This window comes from Candoia aspera, chromosome 7, assembly GCF_035149785.1.
Source record: "Candoia aspera isolate rCanAsp1 chromosome 7, rCanAsp1.hap2, whole genome shotgun sequence".
Classification (NCBI taxonomy): domain Eukaryota; kingdom Metazoa; phylum Chordata; class Lepidosauria; order Squamata; family Boidae; genus Candoia; species Candoia aspera.
In genome coordinates this window covers 83,729,517-83,751,470 of record NC_086159.1, presented here as the reverse complement: position 1 = coordinate 83,751,470, position 21,954 = coordinate 83,729,517, and the positions used below count along the sequence as shown (strand labels likewise).

General features: G+C 42.7%; 1 protein-coding gene across 2 annotated transcripts in view; it reads right to left on the bottom strand.

Annotated features, from left to right (window-relative positions):
* ANO2 (anoctamin 2) overlaps positions 1–21,954 on the bottom strand; it is a 126,108-nt gene that overhangs the window by 45,251 nt on the left and 58,903 nt on the right. Inside the window, exons 10-12 of one of the 2 annotated variants that reach the window (XM_063308380.1) lie at positions 21,371–21,453; positions 18,240–18,251; positions 17,994–18,062 (exon numbers count right to left, since the gene is read on the bottom strand). In XM_063308380.1, coding sequence (XP_063164450.1) covers positions 17,994–18,062; positions 18,240–18,251; positions 21,371–21,453 — 164 coding nt within the window. The remainder of the gene's footprint in view (positions 1–17,993; positions 18,063–18,239; positions 18,252–21,370; positions 21,454–21,954) is intronic. The other variant, XM_063308379.1, reaches the window with a different exon arrangement.

Here is a 21,954-nt window from a genome sequence, read left to right as displayed (position 1 = left end):
GCCTATGTCCTGCTTCATTTTGTTCTCCCAGGCCATGCTTACCTGTAATTCCAGGTGTCATGTGACTGCCCACCTTAGCATTCCAGTCTCCTGTGATGAAAATAACATCTCTTTTAGGCGTGTTGTCCAGTATGTGCTGCAGATCCTCATAGAACTGCTCTACTTCAGCTTCTTCAGCATTTGTGGTTGGGGTGTATATTTGGATCACTGTGATGTTAGATGGCTTGCCCTGAATTCGAATTGAGATCATTCTGTCGTTTTTTGGATTGTATCCAAGCACTGCTTTAGCCACTTTACTATTAATTATGACGGCTACTCCATTTCTTCTGTGGTCCTCTTGTCCACAGTAGTAGATCTGGTGGTCATCTGATGTGAGGTTTTCCCCTCTGTTCCTTCAATATCGAAACATCTGCACAGCCACGCACACACACACACACACCTGTGTTGCAAGGCCCCGTGATGCATCTACTTCTGAGTAGAAGAAAAGACACAGAGAGACCATTTCCTAACCTCCTGAGCCCCTCCAGGTGTCACCTGGTCTGGTCCATCCGATCAGCCCAGTTGGGTCTGACTCTTGGTCACTTTGTGGATCGGTGCTCTCCACGCCGAGTGTCAGCAACCAGCAATAGAAAGCAATTGCTCTCTCAGTATTTTTCCCCGAGTTAAGATCTTCCTGAGCCAGGCAGACTACTCCGGCAAAGCCACTTCCCCAGCTTTCAAGCACGTTTTGGCAGCACCAAATGAATCTACTTAGTTTTTGGTTGTTTTTCAGCATTTATTAAATTTATCTCCATGATATCACATTCCATTATTTGCAAGAGTCTAATGGCCTTCGCAATATATGTATGCATTCTATTGCTAGCAAGGCCATATAAGGACCCTGGCTACAGAACTGCAGGCACCAGGGGCCTCTAAAACCACTGGAATCAGGCACCAGCTGTGCAAATCTCCCTGTGCCATCTGGCACTGATGTGCAGCAGAATCAGCTGTATATGTGATGCAAAAATACAGGAAATCCAAAGTGATTTAGATCATCCTGAAAAAGAAGCTCTTAAGAGAAATTTCAGAATGATATACTCAGATCTATTCCTTCGGATAAAAATTATAATGCATCTGATTTCTCACCCATCCTTCTGAAAAAGGTCTTTATAAGCATTTATAAAGTGTTCTCAACCTTGGCAACTTTAACTCCCAGAATTCCCCAGCCAGCAAGGCCCAGCCAGGGCATGCAAAATACAGTATTTTGATCTCCTGTATTTTGTACGCTTCCTTTGTTAATTCCTCTCAGGGGAAAAGATCAGAGCCTTCTGCACCAGGAGGTCCTGAGAGATTTCTGGATCAATTTTCAGATAAAGCTGTGAAAGGGTCATCAAAATATGGGCAGACTGAGGACTCCAAAGCTCTAGGTGATTGTGGAATGAGAGTGTATGAACATAGGTAGAATAAGAATAAGGTAGCCTTTCAAGATACCCACTGGCCATCTCTAGCTGAGCCCTGGGTGGGGCACTAAGAGGTCAGACCGTAAAACTCTCCAGCAGAATGGGCATACTACAGCAGGAACACCTGTGAAGGCAGCCTTGCACAAGTGTTTTATTTATTTATTAAATAAATTTATATAGCCTCCCATCTATGAGAAAGAATTCATAGGCTTTGCTTTCTTGACTGTGCTTGACCTCAGCCTACTCAAGGCACCGATTCTTGACAGAAGTCAAACGCTGCTGGATATCTACTTTTGACTCTGACCTATGTTCCTCCTAGCTCTTTGGTTTTCCAGAACACAGGTCAAAGCCAAGGAGAAAGGTCTCAAACTCTACATCAAGTTGAATGTTAGGAATAACTTACTAGCAGTAGACAAAGGAGGATGCACTTTTTGTGGGAAATGTTTGTGCATTCAGTAATCTTAAGGTGGAAGAAATGGGATGTTGCTGGAATCTATGAGGATAAAACAGACATTAATTTTCTTCCAATTGGAGCAGTACTAAAAGGGGTCTGAAGTCCATTACCATTTTCTGGCCATTTCAGAGCACGTGTTATTGGGAAGGATGACCAAGTGACCACCAAGCCTGGCTCCCACTGCCCACTTCATTCTCTTGATCACTTGATGTCCTTTTCTGGGAACAAGACGTTTTTAGAATAGTCAACATTCCTCTGGGGATAATGCTATGTCCTATTTTGTATCTGGTAGATCTGTTTTCATTATTAGCTGTACCTTAATTTGGGGGGGGGGAGTAATGTGAGAGTTAGATCTCATGACAGATAAAGTTCCCAAAGCTATGAACAGACCCTGTTTCTTCTGCAGCCTCCTCCCCTCTGAACGAAAAAACATGCCTGAGAAAACAGGCACAAGGGTTGCTGCCTTAAGTGCCTCTCTCTGTAGGCTCCTCATCCAAAAACAGAGCATTTCCAGGGATTCTTGTTTTGTGACTCCAGTCGTCCTTCTGATAAACATTATTCATAAATGCTCTTAGATTCTTGTTCCTGGCATTAACTTTTCTGTCCAGGTGGTCAGAGGGAAGGTAGTTATGCATATGGGATTGTCCTCAGGAATCCCAGATCCATCCCTTGTTTTCCAAACAAAGCCACCCATGGGATTTTAAGGCCCATGAGCCAGCCCGCCACAGATCTGAGCATGGCCTTTCAGGAAAGAGCCTTCTGTTTAGGTCTTTCATTCACTAGAGCAGAGTGTCTCAACCTTGGCGAGTTTAGCACTTCTGGCTCATGGAAAGACAGGAAGAGGATGCCTGAACGGCAGGGCTGGGTTGGGTTGAGGACAGCATGCTGCATTCTTCCCCCTGAGAAACAATTAGTGAGCTGTTGTCACACCGGGACAAGTGGGTTGTGCAAATAAGACCCAAGTCTTTCCTACTGATCAGTATCAAGTCAAGAACAGCTGATCCTCTTTGTGCCTTTTCTATCCTTGGAAGGAGAAAGTTGTCAGGAATTTCCTGGAGGGATGGCACTTGGCAGAGTTTGTCTCCCAACTGGTCCTGGGATTCTCAAGTTTCCATCAGCTCTTGGGTGTGAAAAGCGATGGCAGGTTTCCCGAATGCCCCCTCCATCTGTGCAGACTTTCATATCTTGTTCCCTGACGGGCATCAACATTTCTGCTTCTCCAACACCGTTTTTTAGCCTGAAAGTATTAGCACTTCTGGATGAAGCCCAGGAGGAGTAAGAAGGGCTCGATGCTTGTTTGCACAGCAAATGTCCCTCCGGAATTGTACTCTTTGTTTATCCACTTTTTAGAGGGCCTGTAGGTCACAGAACTGTCACTGGGTTGCATTTAGCTGTTTTCTGTAGCACAACCCCCTCTACCTTTTTCCAGACTGTTTTCTGGGAAGCTGATGGTTCTCTGATGCACACGGATGGAGGTCTACTGAAAGCAAGGGTGCCTTTTGCTAAGCCCGTCCTGTGGCAGGTTGTCCTGATTCCCGGTATGCCCAAGACTAGCAGTGAACGGTCTTCTTCAACAGCCTCTCTTGGCTGGCGCACTGTCAGTTTTTATGCCTGCAAGGTGGGGAGGGGGGCGGCTGGGGGGGGCAGGAAGCTTTCATCTTCATTTCTTTCCGATTCCATAGCAAAATCAAGAAGATGCTAATTCAACATAAAGGCTATCCATCAATAGCTCTCCAAGCATGCTTGTGAGGAAGCCATAAAACAGGTTGAGCCTACAAGGCCCGGGGGGAGCCCTGCCAGGCCTCTCCTCATTTTCAGTGGGGTGGGGCCCTTGATCCCCGCGAAAGGCAGCAGGAGCACCGGCAGAGCAAGTGCATGCCTTCCATATCCCGGGTGGACGGTGATTTATTGTTCTAGCTAAGTGGCTGACTGCACTCGTTTTCCCCTTCCTTTAAATCTTTGTTGCTACTTGAACCAGAATGGCAACATGGCTCGAGCAAAGCCCTTCAGCGTTCTTTGGACACCGTAAAGGAGGTGGAAACTCCCTCCGCCTTGGAACAGGAAGAACCTCCTTAAGACTGTTTCAGGCTTCAGGGACGGCCTTTCTGAAACAAACTCCCCAATCTTGAGATTTGCCCTTGTGAAAACGTCACTGAGGGCCAGTCAGATCTGGCCATGAAACAGTGCGATGGAGGAGGGAAGCAATCAATTCATCCTGGTCTCGGATCCACAAACAGCCCCGGGCTCTTTCTAAAAACAGTGACCTTTAAGATGACCCCAGTGATGCCTCTTTCCTCACTCAGCCCCTCTGCTGGCTCAAGGCAGCCGTCATTTACTGAAGTTCGTGGAATGAATATGGTTTCTCTCCCCACTTTCACTCCTGAATGGACAGTAATGAAAATGTCACTGAAATGGTGCAGTTTGCCAAATGTTCACCATAGCCCTATGAAGGGCAATTTTCATCTTCCCACAAGACGAGCTACAGGCAAGGAAAATACTACCAAAAGGCCTGTTGCCACTGCCTCGTGGTTGGGGCAGATGTTGTTAAAATAGCAAGTAATCACGGGATCAGTCAATGTGGAACTGATCTTTTGAAGGTCAGAAGTCAGAAAGCTATTTTATAACCAGTGGGATCTGAAATTTTTAACAAGAAAATGCAGACATTCTAGAGAAATGTCTTAACATGCTATTTGTCAAACAATATTTATACCCAGTTCGAGAAGTCCAAGGCAAGAAAACATTTTGCATGCAAGTCACCTTACCTAAATTCTGTACTGGGAGGTTTCTGGCAAAACCTGAGAGAATTAGGATGAACATCCAGCAACACAAGATTTTTTTCTTTTAAATAAAAATGTGTGCCAGTATGTGGGTGCGCTCATGTGCATCTTTACAAAATGAAAAGACAAACACTAAAAAAAATACAGAATTAAAAAGCAAGAGAAGTAAGTGTTAAAAGAAACACCAGAGGAGAAAAAGGACAAAAGTTGGGACTGTACATACTTTCAGAAATGTGCATATGATCTTAAAGATAAATACTAATATATTAGATGTCTCTATTTAATATTTCTGTCCTGTATGGCTTTTGTAGACATGATAATTCACTAGAAAACCATTATTAATACGGCTAATTACAGGGTCAGTCTTGACGGTTGGCAAAAGTACTAAAATCCTTTGTTGTTGTGTCTTTCAAGGATGTTTCTTTTACAGCAACTCCGGGGTTCCTATCAGGTCCCCTCCAAGTGCTAAGCAGGTCCTCACTCGCTTTGCCTACTACAAGGCCACCAGGTTGGCCTGGCGCTGCCCCCCATCTGGGCCGATGGATTCCTACAGGGAACCAACCCATCTCCACCAGCTTTATACATGAGCAGCCACTACGTGGATAAGGCTGAGGTTTTACATGCTGTGGTTTATACATTCTATGAGGTGGCCAGATAGCTTGTTAGATCCTGGTTTAATGCAGAGGAGGCTGCAACTAAGACCCACATATTTTCCCTCAAAAAAAATGGTTGGATAGTTTCCTACCTTTGGAGATTTCAAACACATGCCCAAGCCCTATCTGGCCCAGCAGAGCATCCTCCAACCAGATAGAGAGATAGAGAGATAGATAATAGAGAGAGAGAGAGAGAGAGAGAGAGAGAGAGATAAGATAGATAGATAGATAGATAGATGATAGATAGATAGATATATATAGAGAGAGATACAGTAGATAGATATTTTATTCCATTTATATAGCTGCCCATCTCTCTGTAGCAACGCAGGGTGGCTAGCAATGACTAAAAACCTAAAAGCATAACACCAAAGAGAAACGTCACTCATGGTAAAACACCAGTCTGCCACCAATCAAACAACAACCTCCCGGGCTCCAAAGTTTTGCTACAGAAGTAAAAAGCAACTGATGAGAAGAAGGCAAAGTCATCTGTGTTTTGGAGGCGACCTAATGATGCTGCAGATTCTCAACAGAGAGGGCCTAAAAAGACATATTTGTAAAAGTAGCTGGCCAATAGATGGTGACTGCTTATCTTCTCCTTCTCCATGTCTAGATGCTTTAATTTTAGAATGTTTGGTTAATTGAGTGCACTTGCAGCTGCACTGCTAGAATCTGGTCCAATAAAATTGGATTTTAAGTTCTTATTTCCTTTTGCGTATCTATTAGTAACAGTAGCAATAGCTGGCTTGCTGGTATTAAAATATTAAAGCCCATTCTGTCAGTTACACTGCTGCTGCTGCAAGATCCTCCTCCTCCTCATAATAAATAAATAAAACCTGAATTTGAGTCTAGGGCCCAGAGGCAAAACTCATCCTACCCAAATTAATCCCTTTATACCATATGAACAGGTTGATGCAATTTTTCTCTCCTCCCTTACTCATTCGTCTGTTTTTATTTTTCATTTGATTCTCATTTTCTACGTTGTTTGTGTTTGGTAGCTGGGAAGACCCCTGATCAGAAGCCCCCATAGCTGGGGTGGCTCCTGCTCCTCGCTCACTCCCCCCATTGCAACTGCTGTGGCCCCGGGGCCTGGAGGGGGCCCCTTCAGGATACTGGGGCCCCAAGGCCATTACTGCGGATGCCACGATTCTGATGTCCTCTGTGAAAGAAAGCTTGCCTGTTTTCTCTCTCTTGCTTCCCCCACAGGGATATGCAGAAATTCATTTGACTTGTGTTTTAATATGAGGTGACCTAATTTCTCCTTCCTTTTCAATTCTCCAATTTTATGATGCAGTTTTCTGGTAGGAAAAAAGTGCATCAGAGAGAACTGCATAAAACAGTGGGAGTGTGTGCAAAGGAAAGTTGCATATAAAAATGTATATCCTAAAAGAAACGCAAAGTTTCATATGGGTTTCTAAGAAAAAAATCATAAACAGATGCAAAAATGGAATGGAATTAATGGAACTAACATACGTATATGCCAGAAAATGTTCAAACCTTGTAGAAAAGAAATTCTTTCTGGCTTGCACCCCACCCTTCCTCTGGGTTTCTGGCATCCCTAAACACTTTCCCAGGCTGGATGTCACCAGAAGCTCCAAGATGTGTCTTCCTGGTGGAACCATTTCCTGCTTCATTGCTACGCTGCCACCACGTGTTGAATCTGGGGATTTTCTTTCTCCCTGCTCCTTGGGTCCAGACAAAACACAAGAACCTCTCTAGGCACCTGATTTTCCAGCAGAGCAATAAAAAATGACAGCACAACCTGGCATGGCATAGGGTACATTTAGAACTAGCCAGAGTGTGCTGGGGTTTTTTGCATATATTCCAGTGATGGGCCAACAAGAACAACATGTATTCCTATTTGAGATCTGATGGTAACAGCAAAGATGAGATTTTGTAAAATAAATTACTTATTACAGATTTTGATTCTTGGCAGCATCCTTAGATTAAGGTGCTTTAGGCTTAGAAATGAGTATTTCTGAATATATGAGAAAAAGGTGAGTTTTTGTATGATAATTGGGGATGGGACTGAAGAAAAACATAGAAGTCCATAGTAGGAATGATTGTAACCACATTAAAAGCTGAGTAATGATCAGAAGATCAGAAAGGACACATCTAGGGATAGCAAATAAATACCGTATATATAGACAGCTCAGAATTATAAAGATGGCATCAGGAAGGCTAAAGCCTAACTAATAGGTGACAAAAACAGAATGAACTAACAGGTGACAAAAACAGCAAAATTATTCAACTTCTTTGGGCTCAGTGGAGCCTAACAAGAGATACCCATTGCTCTGGGCAATTGTGAAGGGAAGGAAGGAAGGACAGCATTTCAGCCTGAGGCTCATAAATGGTCTGGGAATGTCTCATTTCCTTCAATGAGTTCAAATCTTCAAGGCAAGGTGATTTATATCATGGGGTCATGAAATAACTTTCTGAAGGCCAGACAGAACTTTTATGCATTAGCTTGGAGAGCACATGGAGAAAGGGCAACATGCCAGATGACTGGGGAGGGGCCACTTTTCCCCCTAACTTTAAAAAAGGTCAAAAAGGGAGCTTTGAGAAATCACAGACCAGCCAGTCTGACCTTAACAGATCAGAATATTCCAAACCGCATCATAGAGCAATTGATCTGGAAACAGTGCAATTAAGTCAGTCAACTTATTTGTCAACATGCACACGTCAGATTAATCTTATTTCATGTTTAGATTGGAAAACCAAGAATATATTGTGAGAATGCTGAGGGCATAATATATCTTGATTTGAGCAATCTAGCAAAAAGTGGGCTGGGTGGCCTGTTTGATGGATCCAGTCCTGGCTCACCAAACAGGAAGCATATGTTATGTCAAGGGTCAAGATGTGGTCCTGGACCCAGCGCTCTCCAACGTTTTTATTAATAACTAAGGGGCAAATGGCATAAAACTGGTTGGGATACTTTATGAACTAGAAAGAAGAAGTTAATTTTGAAATGAGCTTGAGGAATCTGAAGGTCTGAAAAACAGCTCCCCTCTAGTCTGCATAGGTCCAGTTTAGGATAATTAACTTTAAGTTACAGGAAGGGTTAAGTTTCCATGGAAGGGAGGGAGGGAGGGATTGAAAGTAGAACCCATGACTGAGAGAGGTGATTGGCTTCCTATCCCTGGATGGGTTCAAGCCATCTATCGGGGAGGCTCTAAGTTGGATTCCTGCTCTGATGGGTGGGAAGCATTCATTGCAAGATCCTTTGATGCTGCTCAAGGAGTGGTTTTGGGCTGCTTATGCTCTCTTGGGCAGCAAGAAGGAATGACCCAGCAAGGGGGTGGATGCTCCTTCCTCTGCCTGGAAGGCTTCGTGGCCCTGGCTGAGGCTCCCCTCCTCCTCCTGTCTCCCAGGGTTATTCTCACAGCCCGTTACAGCCCCAGAGAGGCAGCGTGACTCAATGGACTCTTCCATCCCATAGTACAGCTGCATAAAAGTAGTCATGGGAATCTTCAGGGCACACAAGGAGCGAGTCGTATCACCTACGCCGTAACATTATCATGCAGTTGACAGAAATTAAACCCATCACATAATTGGTGTCAGGACGTCACAAGGCAAGCAATGTCGTTGTGGCTGCTGTCAGATGACTATGAAAGTAATCCTTTTTTTTACTTTTTTGTAGACAGATGCTGAATCTGTCTGTGTTTTTCAGGTGCTTCCGGGTTCTAGGAGGATGTAGAAGGACACGGGAACAAGGGAGGAGCTGTGAAGCAAACATGAGCCAGACTGAAGAGCTCTGCTGGCGACAAAAGCCGACTGTCAGAACACACACAAGTGCTGAGCCAAGAGTTGTGCATCAGCACAACAGCATGATGATGTCATGGTGTAGGTGATATGAAAAAGATAGGTAACGCTCACTTAGTATCCTTGTGCTGGGGAACAGCACCTAAGAATATTTCTATTTGTAAACCAGGGCATAAAAATGTTATTCCAATACAGTTCTTATTGGAATTATGGGTATTCACCCACGTCTTTTCAGAATCAGTTCCTTAGACCTTGTCGCTTGTCATCTCTTCTCAGGAACAGATAATTATTTATAATTATTTTGTTTGTTCTGCAGCTTCACCTCAGGCATTCACTATAAACGTTTCAGCTCTCCAATTTTAGCAAAATCTTTCTTCTGAAATATTAGCACCTCCAGGGCCCTGTTCTGGAGATAAATCACCATTTACCTTTTTGTATTTTCCTGACAAGTTCTCTTCCCCACATTCAGTACAACAGATAAAATATTTACAGCAGCACAAAGACCATTTTCTTAATTACAAAACCTGTTATTCACTTTAACTGTATTGCAGTAGCTAAAACGCTGTCATTAACTGCAACAGAATTGCCTGTTTTATGGAACTCACATAAGTGACTCTGATTACAAAGCAACGTGCAGTTAATGCCATCTATAAAAATAAAATGTAGGTTTAGAATTATCAAAAGGGGTTTCGGGGACCGCTAACAAGCTCAGATCAAATTGTATAGTCAAAAGATGTTTTAACTGATTATATTGCCATTCAGTAGTTATAGACAATGCAAATTCTTGTTGCAGTCCTAAAAGCTGATGAGAAATAAGCTTATCTAAGGTATTGTTTTGCCCATCAATTCCAGAAAAAAAAATCTGCAATTCTCATATTATGGTTATCCCAGAATATCAATTTCTCTTAGGAATCAAATTTAAGCTTCCAACAACATTCAGATATACCTTTCTGCCTTTAATGCAGGAAAGATAACTAAATTTTGAGTAGTACTACAGCCAAGATGGCAAAGGGGACAAATAATACCTTTCTAATTACACCCACAATTTTTTTTTAGAAGAATCATTTAAATTCCCTAAACAGGCTAATGATAAAGCTGAAAATCTGGGCAGTTAAAAACCCCTTCCTCATATGAACTCACAGTTTGAAAAGAGAAAACTAGGGGCCGATCCATCCCCCAAAAACTTGCTCAGAATCCTATCAACTTGTTTAAATAATGTAGTGGGTATTAACATGGATATCCCTCTAAATACTGTACTGTATGTGTGTATGTATGTATATGTATATGTATAATGTGTGTGTGTGTGTATAAATTCCCTTCTCACCCCTATGGGTGGTATGTGTCTTCCTCAACCTCGGGTCCCCCACCAGAGGCCTGGGAATTTGAGGGTTCTGCGCAGGATCTTGGCTATTCCTAGCACTGCACTCTTCTGGACAGAGAGCTCTGATGTTGCTCCTGGGATCCATTGGAGCCACTCTCCCAGCTTGGGGGTCACAGCCTCAAGTGCCCCTCCCACCCCTGGGACCCCTTTGGTCTTCACTTTCCACATCCTCTCTAGCTCCTCCTTCAGGCCCTGGTCCTTCTCCAGCTTCCCATACTCCTTCTTCCTGATGTTGCTGTCACTTGGCACTGCTACATCTATCACCACCGCTGTCCTCTGGTCCTTGTCTACTACCACAATGCCCAGTTGGTTGGCCAGTACCCGCCTGTCTGTCTGGATCTGGAAGTCCCACAGGATCTTAGTCCTGTCATTCTCCAAAATCTTCTGTGGAACCTCCCATCTGGACTTGGAAGGGTCTAGCACATACACTGTGCAGATGTTTCTGTACACAATGCCAGCTACTTGGTCAGTGTATGCTGTCCTGCCTCTGTGTGTGTGTGTGTGTGTGTGTGTGTGTGTGTGTATGTATATGTGTCTGTATCTGTGTGTGTGTGTGTGTGTGAGATATATATATCACATCACTCTAGGAGTGACATTCATTTGGACAAAAAAAAAACACTTCCCCAAAGACTGATGGGCATTTTAAACCACCAATTAATATCAACATCTCAAATTAAATGGTTGGAAATGTTTGGCAATGAAGAGATCTTCCTAAGATAGTCAAACTACATATAAAACTCCAAATTTACAGATTCCCACAGATACCATACAGCTTATTAGTCTTCTTCCAGTTGAGTGTAAAACCTGAACGTTTAGTAAACTGTTGTACTGAGTCCACAATTTTTGACAAAGAACACTAAGAATCATCAATAAGACAAAGGGTATCATCAGCCTATAATGACAGTTTGTGTTCAGCACCTGCCATATTAAGACCTGAGGTGTTCTTCAACTGTTGGATCCAAGAAGCTAAAGATTCCAAATGCAAATTAAGTGTAAGAGTAGATAGTCAACAAATACCATGAAACAACCTGACATGTTAAAAAAAACCTGGCTGGAGTGGATGAGATACTTTAACTAAATTAATGGAGAAGAAAATCCATATCTAGCCAAAATGTGTTCAACAAATTTAAATTGGTCTATCCAAGGCTTTCTATGTATTCAGTGAAAGACACTACAAATTTAATGTGTCACAGCAAATATCTAATGTATAAATAAATAATCTGATCTTATCGGATGCTTGGTGCCCTTTTATAAATTGTTTATATTGCTATAAACAAGGGTGTTTTGGGATGCTTTTGTTTCTTGAAGTGAATGTTCTAATAGTTACTTTTTAAAAAATTAGACAATGAGATTATGCTTTTTCATCAAAATTTTGCAGCAACCTAAAAACTGCATTAGGGACAATGCAAATCAATGGAAAATAATGAAGATTGGCTTAATTGCCAGTAAATTAAAAGAGATGTCTCAAATCTCCTCAAGGAATAAATGAGAGAAAGACAGTTCCTTACATGTTGTTTTGGAGAATGTATATGGTCAATGGATTAGGTTTGAGCTATGGAATGTTTTGGATGAACATGGAGTAGAAATTGGTTGCGGAGTGTGATAAAAATGGTGAGAATGTGATGCTTCGTGCTTGGTTCAGAGAAGAGTCTAAGGCGAGGATGTGTGGTGTCCCTTTGGTTTTTAAATATACTTTGGATAAATGTACACAGAATGCCTAGGGCCACATCAGGGCACAGAAGATTTTACCTTTGGCCTTGAGAAAGAGGAGGGAGAAGAGGAACAGTCACTCAGCCCTGGGAAAGTAGAAAGCGTGAGAAAGAGCACACACTGAGCTTTTTGTCATTAAAAAGGGGCAGCGAAAGCTTCGAACAGACTTTCAGGTGACTTCAGACCCTACAACACAGAAGTAGCATTCCTGGAATCCTTGTGGTGTCCATTTCTTGACCTGGACTATCTTGAAGGCCTACCCAAAGGTATGTGGGTTGGGGACTTGAGTCTATGTGCACTTTCATATGCAGAGGATGCTACATGGTTGGGTGAAAACTTGAATGATTAGACAGTTTATATGAGCCAATGAGATATACAGATCAGTAAACAAATGTATTGAAGACCAAGGTAGTTGCGCTGTTAGGAACAATTTCAAATTATAGATAAATGGTGAAGATCTAGAACATGTGGATGAATTCAAAGGGTTCTTCAGCTAGTCTCTCAGAACGTTCTGACAGAAAAAGCCCATCATCTGTGAATCAACTTTGCTGACTAACTGACTTGTATGATTTTTGGCTAACAACATTAAATAAAGCAGCAGTTAGAAACAAAAATAAAATTCAGAAAAATCTAATAGACCAAACATACAGCAATCATGACTAGACAGACAACTTTCATGTCTTGAAATGATAAGAATGCTTTAACATGTCAGTGAAAAGATGGAAGTTCTTGCTTGTCAAGGAAGGAAACAGCCAAGCAAGTTGTCCATACTAAAAGGCCCGACTCTCCAGTTGCTTCACACTTGACACTCAGCACTCAGTTGGAGGGACTGCACTACAGATGTTCAAGTCTATGCAAAAATATGAAGAAATAGTTGGCTCTACAATGAACCCAATTCCTAGGCCTTTTAGGCTTCACAAGTTTACCCCAAATTGAATTTCAAAATATATTGGAAGCTAATGCAGACAGTTTAGAACAGATGTCATAGCAGCAGAATGACAGATTATGGCCTATAATGTGATTACAGTGATCACTTTACATGAAATGTATTGACAAGTCTAGTTCATTCTCAGTAAGTAAGGCTGTTTTAAGATTGCACCATGGTAAGTAGGAGGGTTCAACAATAATAAAACTATCCTCATTAGGTCAACTCCAGGTGTTTTAACAGCCTCGTGGGGCGCAGAGGGGCAGGTGGCAGTATTGCAACCGAAACTCTCCCCACGACCCGGGTTCGGTCCCAGCAGAAGCTGGATTCTCTCTCGGGCAGCCGGCTCAGGTCGACTCAGCCCTCCACCCTTCTGAGGTTGGGAAAATGAGCACCCGGCTTGCTGGGGATGGTGAGAGCTGGGGAAGGCAACGGCGAACCACCCTGCTCTATAGTCTGCCGAGAAAACGTCGCAAAAGCAGCGTCCCCCCAAAGGGTCAGACATGACTCAGTGCTTGCACAGGGGACCTTTCAGATGCCTAATTATTTCAGCTCTAGGTGTTTTGGAGTATAAATCTCATCGCCACTGAACATCAGCCATGTTGTAGGCGGTTGGTACGTGTTGTATCCAAACTTTGCCTACTTCTGAAGAGGAGGAATTTTGGAATGGAGGTTCAGAATGGTCCCATGTGATTCCATCGTCTTCAAACTTGAGCATGCTCTGGAGCAACCCTTACCAGTAGGATGAATGGGAACCGCAATGGCCATGCTTCCTGATTCAATCAATTGGGAGAGGAGATGGCATTGTAAACAACAGCTGAGCTAATTGTAAGCAAAGGAGGGAGAGGCTGTCCTTCACTATTTTGCTTTTCATACAGAGCGCTATGACTGAACAGACATTTTTTTTTTTTAACCTAAACCAGATCCACCCAAAAAGTGAACAGGTTGCATAAACCTGCTCAATAAGCTTCCTATAAATTCCTCCAGAGTACCTAAAATTGTGCAGATCGAATCTCAGATTGTGGATATTAAATAGGCCTTCTGAGTTGGAAGCTTCTTGGGTTGATGAGTGGCTGTATCAATTTGTTACATAAAGAAATACATTTCCCAAAAGACAAAAATCTGCTATATAGAAGAAGGTAGGCTAATGGACTTCCTTAGAACATCTGCCAAGGGTTATACTGTACATGCATTACAATCATATCCATTCTGTATATTTTTAATGCACCATAACAGTCTGGGCACTTGCAAAGATAATGTAATGCTCTATACATTTTGCTCAGCTGTACTTTCCTTGCCTTTTATGGCAAAACCTCAGTCCAAAGAACCACAGTTCTTCCTTAGCATGGAACAACACTCCTCCACAGCATTACAACATAAGTAACTTACTGTGGCACAGAATTGGAACACCCTCTTAAGTGAAACTGTTTTGACATCTGACAAAATTCTTCCAATTTGATTCACAACTTCCAAACCGTTAAACTTTACCAGGTGAACTTCATGACTGACTGGGGGAGGTGGTAAGCACTCCCCCGAAAGTTTGCTAGCTGTGGCGGAATGTGAAGCTTCTACTGAAGCTTATCAGATGCAGGGCTATGTCCAAATTTCTCTCATTTTTTCCCCTTAGGATGGAATTTATTGGCAGCACCATGCATGGCACCGTTTGTTTGCACACTCCTCACTTTCAAGGAAATCTTTCCAAAATTTGTCTGCTACATCAATATGCTACAGGGGAATCTACGACATGTTTTAGGGAACTAGTTTGTTTAATTACAGTTCTGTTTTCATCCAATCATATCACTAGCTTTCGTGAACACTAGTTTTGGTGGAAAAGGGATATTCATTATAGAAACAATGAATTAATGACGCAGGTACCCACCAGGCTACCATGTGTCTTGAAAGAAATTGGAACATTTGAAAGAAAGAATTTGGGACATTTGAAGCTCTAAAGTTCCCTTCTGCCTCTCGGAAGGAGTGCAAGCAGTTGTGGTAAGGGAGGGAGATGTTTCTTCCTGTGCTGTCTCCCCGCCATTTCCCACCTACTCTCCCCCACCCTGCTCTCTGCCACTCCCCTCTCTGCCTGCCTCTCGCCTTCTTCTCACAACTGCCATCTAATGAAGGGACCTGCAGCTCGTGAAAGCTTCTTCCTTTAATAAAAGTAGTTGGGAAAGGTGCTGCCAGACTCCTCCTGATCTTTTGCCACCATAGGCTGACAAGGCTCTCCTCCTCCTATGCCTACTCAAGGATACCTAATGCTCTTGCAAGGGGGAAGTTGTTAGCATGACAGATCAAAAATTTCCTGGACAGACCATGCTTGGCAGAGCTTGGGTGATTAAAATCTCCTACTGCTACAGTTGTGTAGCTTTTTAGAGGATCGACAATCTGTGTTCAGCCTCTCCATGCTGCCTCTGGTCTAACAACGCAGCCCCTATTTGTTCCCATTTGCATTCGTTAGAGCAACTCAGGAAAAAATTAAGGCTGTGCAAGCAGGTTACCCTGGATGTGAACTTCCTGCTAAGGAACTCAGACCACACACAGGGTGTGGATTTATCAAGGAATGTCCCAGAATGGCTGAGCTGTTGACCACAGAGAAACAGACTTTTTGGCATTATCATGCCCAGCTAGAGCCAGTTTCACTGTGGCATGGCACCACCCTATTGACACATGTGATACTGCTCAATTAGCAGTCTTTACCGTACGGTTATACCTCCAGGTGAGATAAGAGAGGCAGGTTGCCTCTGCAAGCAGCAGAACTGAAGACAGATTTGTCAAAGTGTTGTCAATAATACACGACAGACCTCATCACCAGATAAACTGAGCACCCTTGCAACTGATAGCACCCTTTCTATGATTTGATTACAAAAGGCGTTCACAGCACAATTGTTTCGTCATGGATTCTTCACAGTTGTCAACATGCCACAGTATAATAAACCAATGGAGTAATGCCTGCAGCTGTGAAGAATTAACTTCGTAAAAAGCAGAAAACTATAAACGGCAATTCAAGAAGTTACTCGAGGACTTGCAAGTGATATGGAGAAATTTAGTGTGAGTTGGCTGGCCGGGGGTCAGCTCTTCCAACATTTCTATGAACTTGGAGCTGAAGTACCAAGATTCACAGGCAGCAAGGGAAGCTCCTATCTGATCTAAGCAAGGTGAAGTGGGTTTCTGATCTGTCATCTGTGACGGGTGATTGCAACTCCTTTGATCAGCTCAGCTTGCAGCTGTGATGACCAACTGATGAAGAGTTTAAGGTGCCAGACATTCATCTATGCCAGGAAATGTCAAAGGGGTCAAATGCAATATAAGGTAATGCCAGTGCCCTCCTGAGCACTGCACCCCTCCTGTTTGGTGGCAGGGAAAGCCTTGCTAACAGACAGAAAGATACCAGTGTGGAGACATGTCGAACAGTGCAAACCTTTTGTTTATGCTCTCATCTTTCCTGATGAAGCTCCCACAACCCCGGGCTTGCTGCCTTGCAGCCTCGTGGAGCTGCCAAGGATTCAGAGCAGCTCCATCAAGGCCTGCTGCTTTGAGGACTCCAGCTGGGTTGGACGAAGGGTGGTGGCATCAGCCTTCGAGGAATGCCAAGTCAAGAAACAGACACCACAGGGATTCCAGGAATGCTAGTTTATTATGTAAGGTCTGTTAGCATAATCCTGTCCCAAACCTTCACTGCCCCCTTTTTAAGGACAACAGGGCAAGACCAGACTGTTCTGAGTCTCTTTCCCATGCTTTCTACTTCCCCAGGGCTACGTCACTCACCCAGTCTGGCCCGAGGCCTGGGGGAAGGGCCAGGTTTTCACGGCTCTTTTAAACCAAGTCAGAGCAGGGGCCAGAGGGATCTCGGGGTGTGTTGTTCCAGAGGGCAGGGGCTGCAACAGAGAACCCGCCCTTCCTAGGTCTTGCCAGACGACGTTGCTCAATGGAGGGGACCTGAAGCAGGTCAACTCTGCCCAATTGCACAGGGCGGGCAGAAGACAGATTGTCGCTTAGATAACCAGGCCCTGTGCCATGAAGGGCTTTATAGGCAGTAACAGTGCCCAGAACCTACCAGTAACCAGTGTAGATCATGGCGCAAAGGTCTTACCAGGGCACAGTGAGATGCACCAATAATTGCCCATGCTGCTGCATTCTGGACCAGTTGCAGCTGCTGAATGGTTTTCAAGGGCAGCCCCAACTTCAGTGCATTGTAGCAGTCCATGTGGGAGGTGACCAAAGCATGAGTGACCATCTGGATGGTCTCCTAGTCCAGGCAGGGGCACAAGTGGCTCACAAGGTACATTTGTGTGAAGCCTTTGAGCCACAGCTCAATTTTCCTCAATTTTAACTTGAAAATATGTACTTTTACATGTATCTTGGTACTTTTTTTTCAGGCAATAAATGTATCACAAAGTATGGAGAAACACTGTTTAATGCAGGAAATGAGAATTATGTCAGTTAAACTGTGAACCAGACTAAATCCTCAAGGAACATTCACTCAGATCCCTTGAGAATGATCGCAGCAAAGTCTGTATAGAATTTCTGCTTTCAGAGATCAGTCACTTCCCTTGTGTACTGCTCAGTCAATTAACTTGAAATAAATGTCCATCATATTGAAATCTCAACAGTTTTTTCTTTTAAAAGGAAAGCAACATATAAATCAGAAGTGCTCTGATTATTTCACAATTACAAGAGCTTCAGAATGACAATAGCCCCAAAGACAAAAGCTCTTAAACTCTCAACCCGTCCATATTTGCTTTATTAAGAATTATTAATAAAGCGTTAGTCAAATAGACTGTAGTTATGCATATTACACAATATTCTGTTACAGCTTACAGCCCTAATAGAAACATAAAGCAGGTGCGGGAATAAGAAGTACGACATAAACTTTGGTGTCCTACCTCATCCTGACTCACGATTTTGGTATTTTCAGTTCTGGATTTCTTCTGTAATAATTTTGTTTCATATTCTGGCCTGGGGTGTTCCTAAAACAAATAAAAATGTGGAGTACATTTAACATCTGAGCAGCAAACCACATAAAAACCATCCAGATGCTACTTGGATCTTGGCTCCTACACATCTGAACGGGAGGGCAAGAATTCTGGTAAGAGACACTTGTGACCTAAGAGTTATGACTGCCTAAATGGAAAGAGAAGCCACACTTTTATGTGCTCCTTGGTGTACTTGGGTAGCAGGAAGGGTGGAAGAACAAGTTTCAAGCCAACACTTTAAAATACAGAATAAATGTACATAGAGTGGATTCTGGAGAACCCGAAGCGTAACTGCCATCTTCTTTTCTGCCTTTATGCACTCCAAGAGACCTCATCACCAAATAAACAGGCCAGAGCTGTTTAGTATTTGGATGGGAGATGACTAGGGAATCCCAAGGCTGCAGGCTGGGCTGAAGGGTCAGAGATAGAAGATTTATTTATTTCTTTATACTTCGAATTTTGTCACAGCCCATCTCACTCAAAGAGCGACTCCCGGGGGTTCATGGCAAACCACCTCCATGTTCCCATGAAATCACCAGATCTGGGGCTTGACTCAAGAGAGCGTTTATTTCACAAGATTCTAGCCTCAGTGTAACATTTTCCTCTTTGTGCCTCAGAATGGACCCTCACACACAAAGTGTCTTAAAAAGCTGGATTTTTTATTTGCAGAAGAGAAGCCAAACTTTAGGAGAAAGAACGAGAGAGATGCATGGCAGCAGTAGCTGGTCTGCACCGGCCAAAGAGATGCCAAGAGTTGGTTATTCCTTTATTGAAGTAATTGGTGTGATTCTTTCCATAAGGAGACTCCTTATAAACAGTTTCAAGGAGTCAAGGAACACCATAGAAGGATATTTTGTACCTACACACTTATACGTTGTGATGCTGGAACTAAGTAGGCCCTGCTGACAGACATTCCCCTTGGGAGCCAAGCTATACGGGATCAAATTAAATCAAATCATTTAATTACAATCCCAGACTGATAAAACTAGAGAGAAAAACCAAATAACTTCTCCAAACAGAGAATTCCCATCCTAGAAACAAGAGCTAGATCCTGAATTTTTTACTCTGGCGAAAGTCTGTTGACCTCAACAGGAGACCAAAGCATTGTTTCAGTTATTCCAGAGGTGGGCAGGCTTTTAGAGGCCAAGAGGTAGATTTGGCATTTTGGGGGTAGCCAACGGCCCAGAGCACGGGAGTTGTACCACGTAGGCAGACAGGGCTGAGTCTCCTTGGTTTTAGAACTGTGAAACACCTAATGTAGATCTTGTATATTTTAATCTGTTTGCCATTTTATCAAAATGGCAGGAAAGTTCCATCAGATTTCAGCAATCTTGGCAGGGGGCACTCTGAGGGTCCCCAAAAGAGGGCTCAGTACTATGTGCAATTTCAACACCCAGAAATATAAAGCCAATATAACAGTAATAGTAACAGTAAACAATATAAACAATATAAAAGTAATCTACCAGGAATGTAAGATCCTGAACCCACTTGCAAACCCCAGAGGCTTGCAGCATTATTCCAGGATCTTTCCTGTATCTTCCCGGGTTCTTCTTCTCTGGGATCATCATACTGCAATGTTTCTCAACCTTGGCAACCTTAAGAAGGGTGGACTTCAACTCCCAGAACTCCCCAGCCAGCCTTGGGTCTAGACTCAGATGGGAACTCCAAACACAAGGGGGAGGGACACATAAAACAGATAGGTCAAAATAAAAGTTCCAGATTAAAGAAATTTGGATGGGGAGAACTGACCAAAGGGTCTGGTACACCTTAAAGAGCTAAGGAACATATGGAGGAACATAAAATACATCTTTCAAAAGAAAAGTCTTAGGTTAAAGTTTACAGGATGAAAAGAAACTAACAAAGGGTCTTTTAAAACCTCAAAGACTAGCAAACCTACTTTGGTTTAATGATTTTGTGGATTGGAATCCACTTCAATAGATGATTAATGTGTTTTGCTGAATTACAGCATAATTTTATGTATCTATGTTGTTAGGGGCAAAAGCTTTGCAATATTATTCATTGTTCTTCTCTCTCTCTTTTTTTAAGGATCTCAAAATATATTATTTTCTTTCTTTCCTAAGACTCATTTATGTATTTAGTAAAATCACAGGACAGTGTCTCCTGGGACTGTCTATTTCAGGCCACAGATAATAAATTGCTGGCTGGGGAATTCTGGGAGTTGAACTCCACCCGTCTTAAAGTTGTCAAGGTTGAGAAACGCTGCTGTACTGTATGGCCAGAAAACTTGAGGTTGTCCTCCAGAAGCAGCAAGAACTACCAGCAAGACGTGAGGACCCTCAGTTGCAAGGGGCGAAGGAACCTGCTGGCTTTGAAAAGTGGCCACCAGAGATAAGACCATCATCTGCCCCCACCTGCAAGCTACAATGACCTCCCTTACCCTCTGCCACAAAGGAAATAAAAGGGATTAACCCCCACCCCCAATCCAGGGAGTTAAAAATCAATAGAGGAGACAGGATTCGCTACAGCATTTTCTTCCACCTGTGGGCTTTAGACCCAGTTTCCACTTTTTTATTGATCTCTTCAATATTTTACTTATCACAATTTAACTTCTTCATTGGAACCATCACCTGAATAATCATAAGTCTGTCCTACTGTGATATAAAGAAGGATGTCTTAATACACACTGTGTCTGTCCTATTGTGATATAAAAAGTTCTCAGACCTGAACTTTTGTCTTTCAGAGTCATTTCTGGTTTGCTTTGGTTTTTATCTAAGTAGGCATGGTAAACATAAATGTAAACTGTGATATTTCTTTTCCCTATGCTGCTCTAAATACCTGCATGGTTGCTTTATGTCACTGTGTCACTTTGAAAACTGTAACTTTAGGATATAGGGCAGAATATGAATATAATGAATAGCTGTTCTGATCTCTGTCTTTCCGTAGGCTGTATGTTCCTTGGACCTATTATACATTCTTTCTGGTTTCCATTTTGGATAAACCATTCTAGCTTCTAACTACACAGTCTTTGATTTTTTTAAAAAAAGTATATTATTTTTGTATTATTCAAACTTACTTTAGTTTTCAATGTTGTTGATTATTCTAATTGAATATCTTGCCTATTCAGGGTATAGTATATAGGGATCAACCAAAATCCAATCTGAATTTGCAAGTCAATAATATAATTGTGTTTGCATTTGTAGTTCATTTCCAAGTACTGAATTACTTATATTTGCTTTGTGGAATGAAATCATCAAATCGATTTGAATAATTGAATTGATAAAAGTCCATGGACACATGAGGAAAAAACGATGACATGTTTGAATGGTTTCCAAGGCACTTACTTCTTCCTCCTCCAAGCCAGTTAGATCCCAGAAGAAACACAACCTCATCTGCAAACGCTTCCAATTTTCAAGAAACATTGTGGCTGAAATGAAAGAAACCCAATTTTGTTCATTGTAAGAGAGCTTTGTATTAAATACTGAAATAAGATTGTGTTTCCTACCAACAAGGTAAAAATTCCCTTGAGCTAAGCTTAACTCCTGATGGCTACATGGCCCATTTCCTGTACTTTTCTTGGCAGCAAGAGAGAGATGGTTTCCTGCTGTATTCTTCTGGATCCTGGTTTGATTTCTCAGCCTCCTTACTTAATCTCTGGTCATACCTCTGGACCCATGCACACAAAATGAATGAAAGCCTTCGTGCCTTCTTCCATCCCTCAAACACCAGGCTACCATGGTCTCCATTCCATGCATGTGGAGCATCAAATCAAAGGGGCTACTTCTACACATGTAAGTTTCATCCATGGACTGTCCAAGGTTCCGAAATCTGTGGAGGACCCATACAGCCTGGAGGTACCAGGGGGGCCAGGATACATGTCACTGTTGAGCAAGAGGGCCTACTTTCAGCCATTCCCAGACGTCTTTCT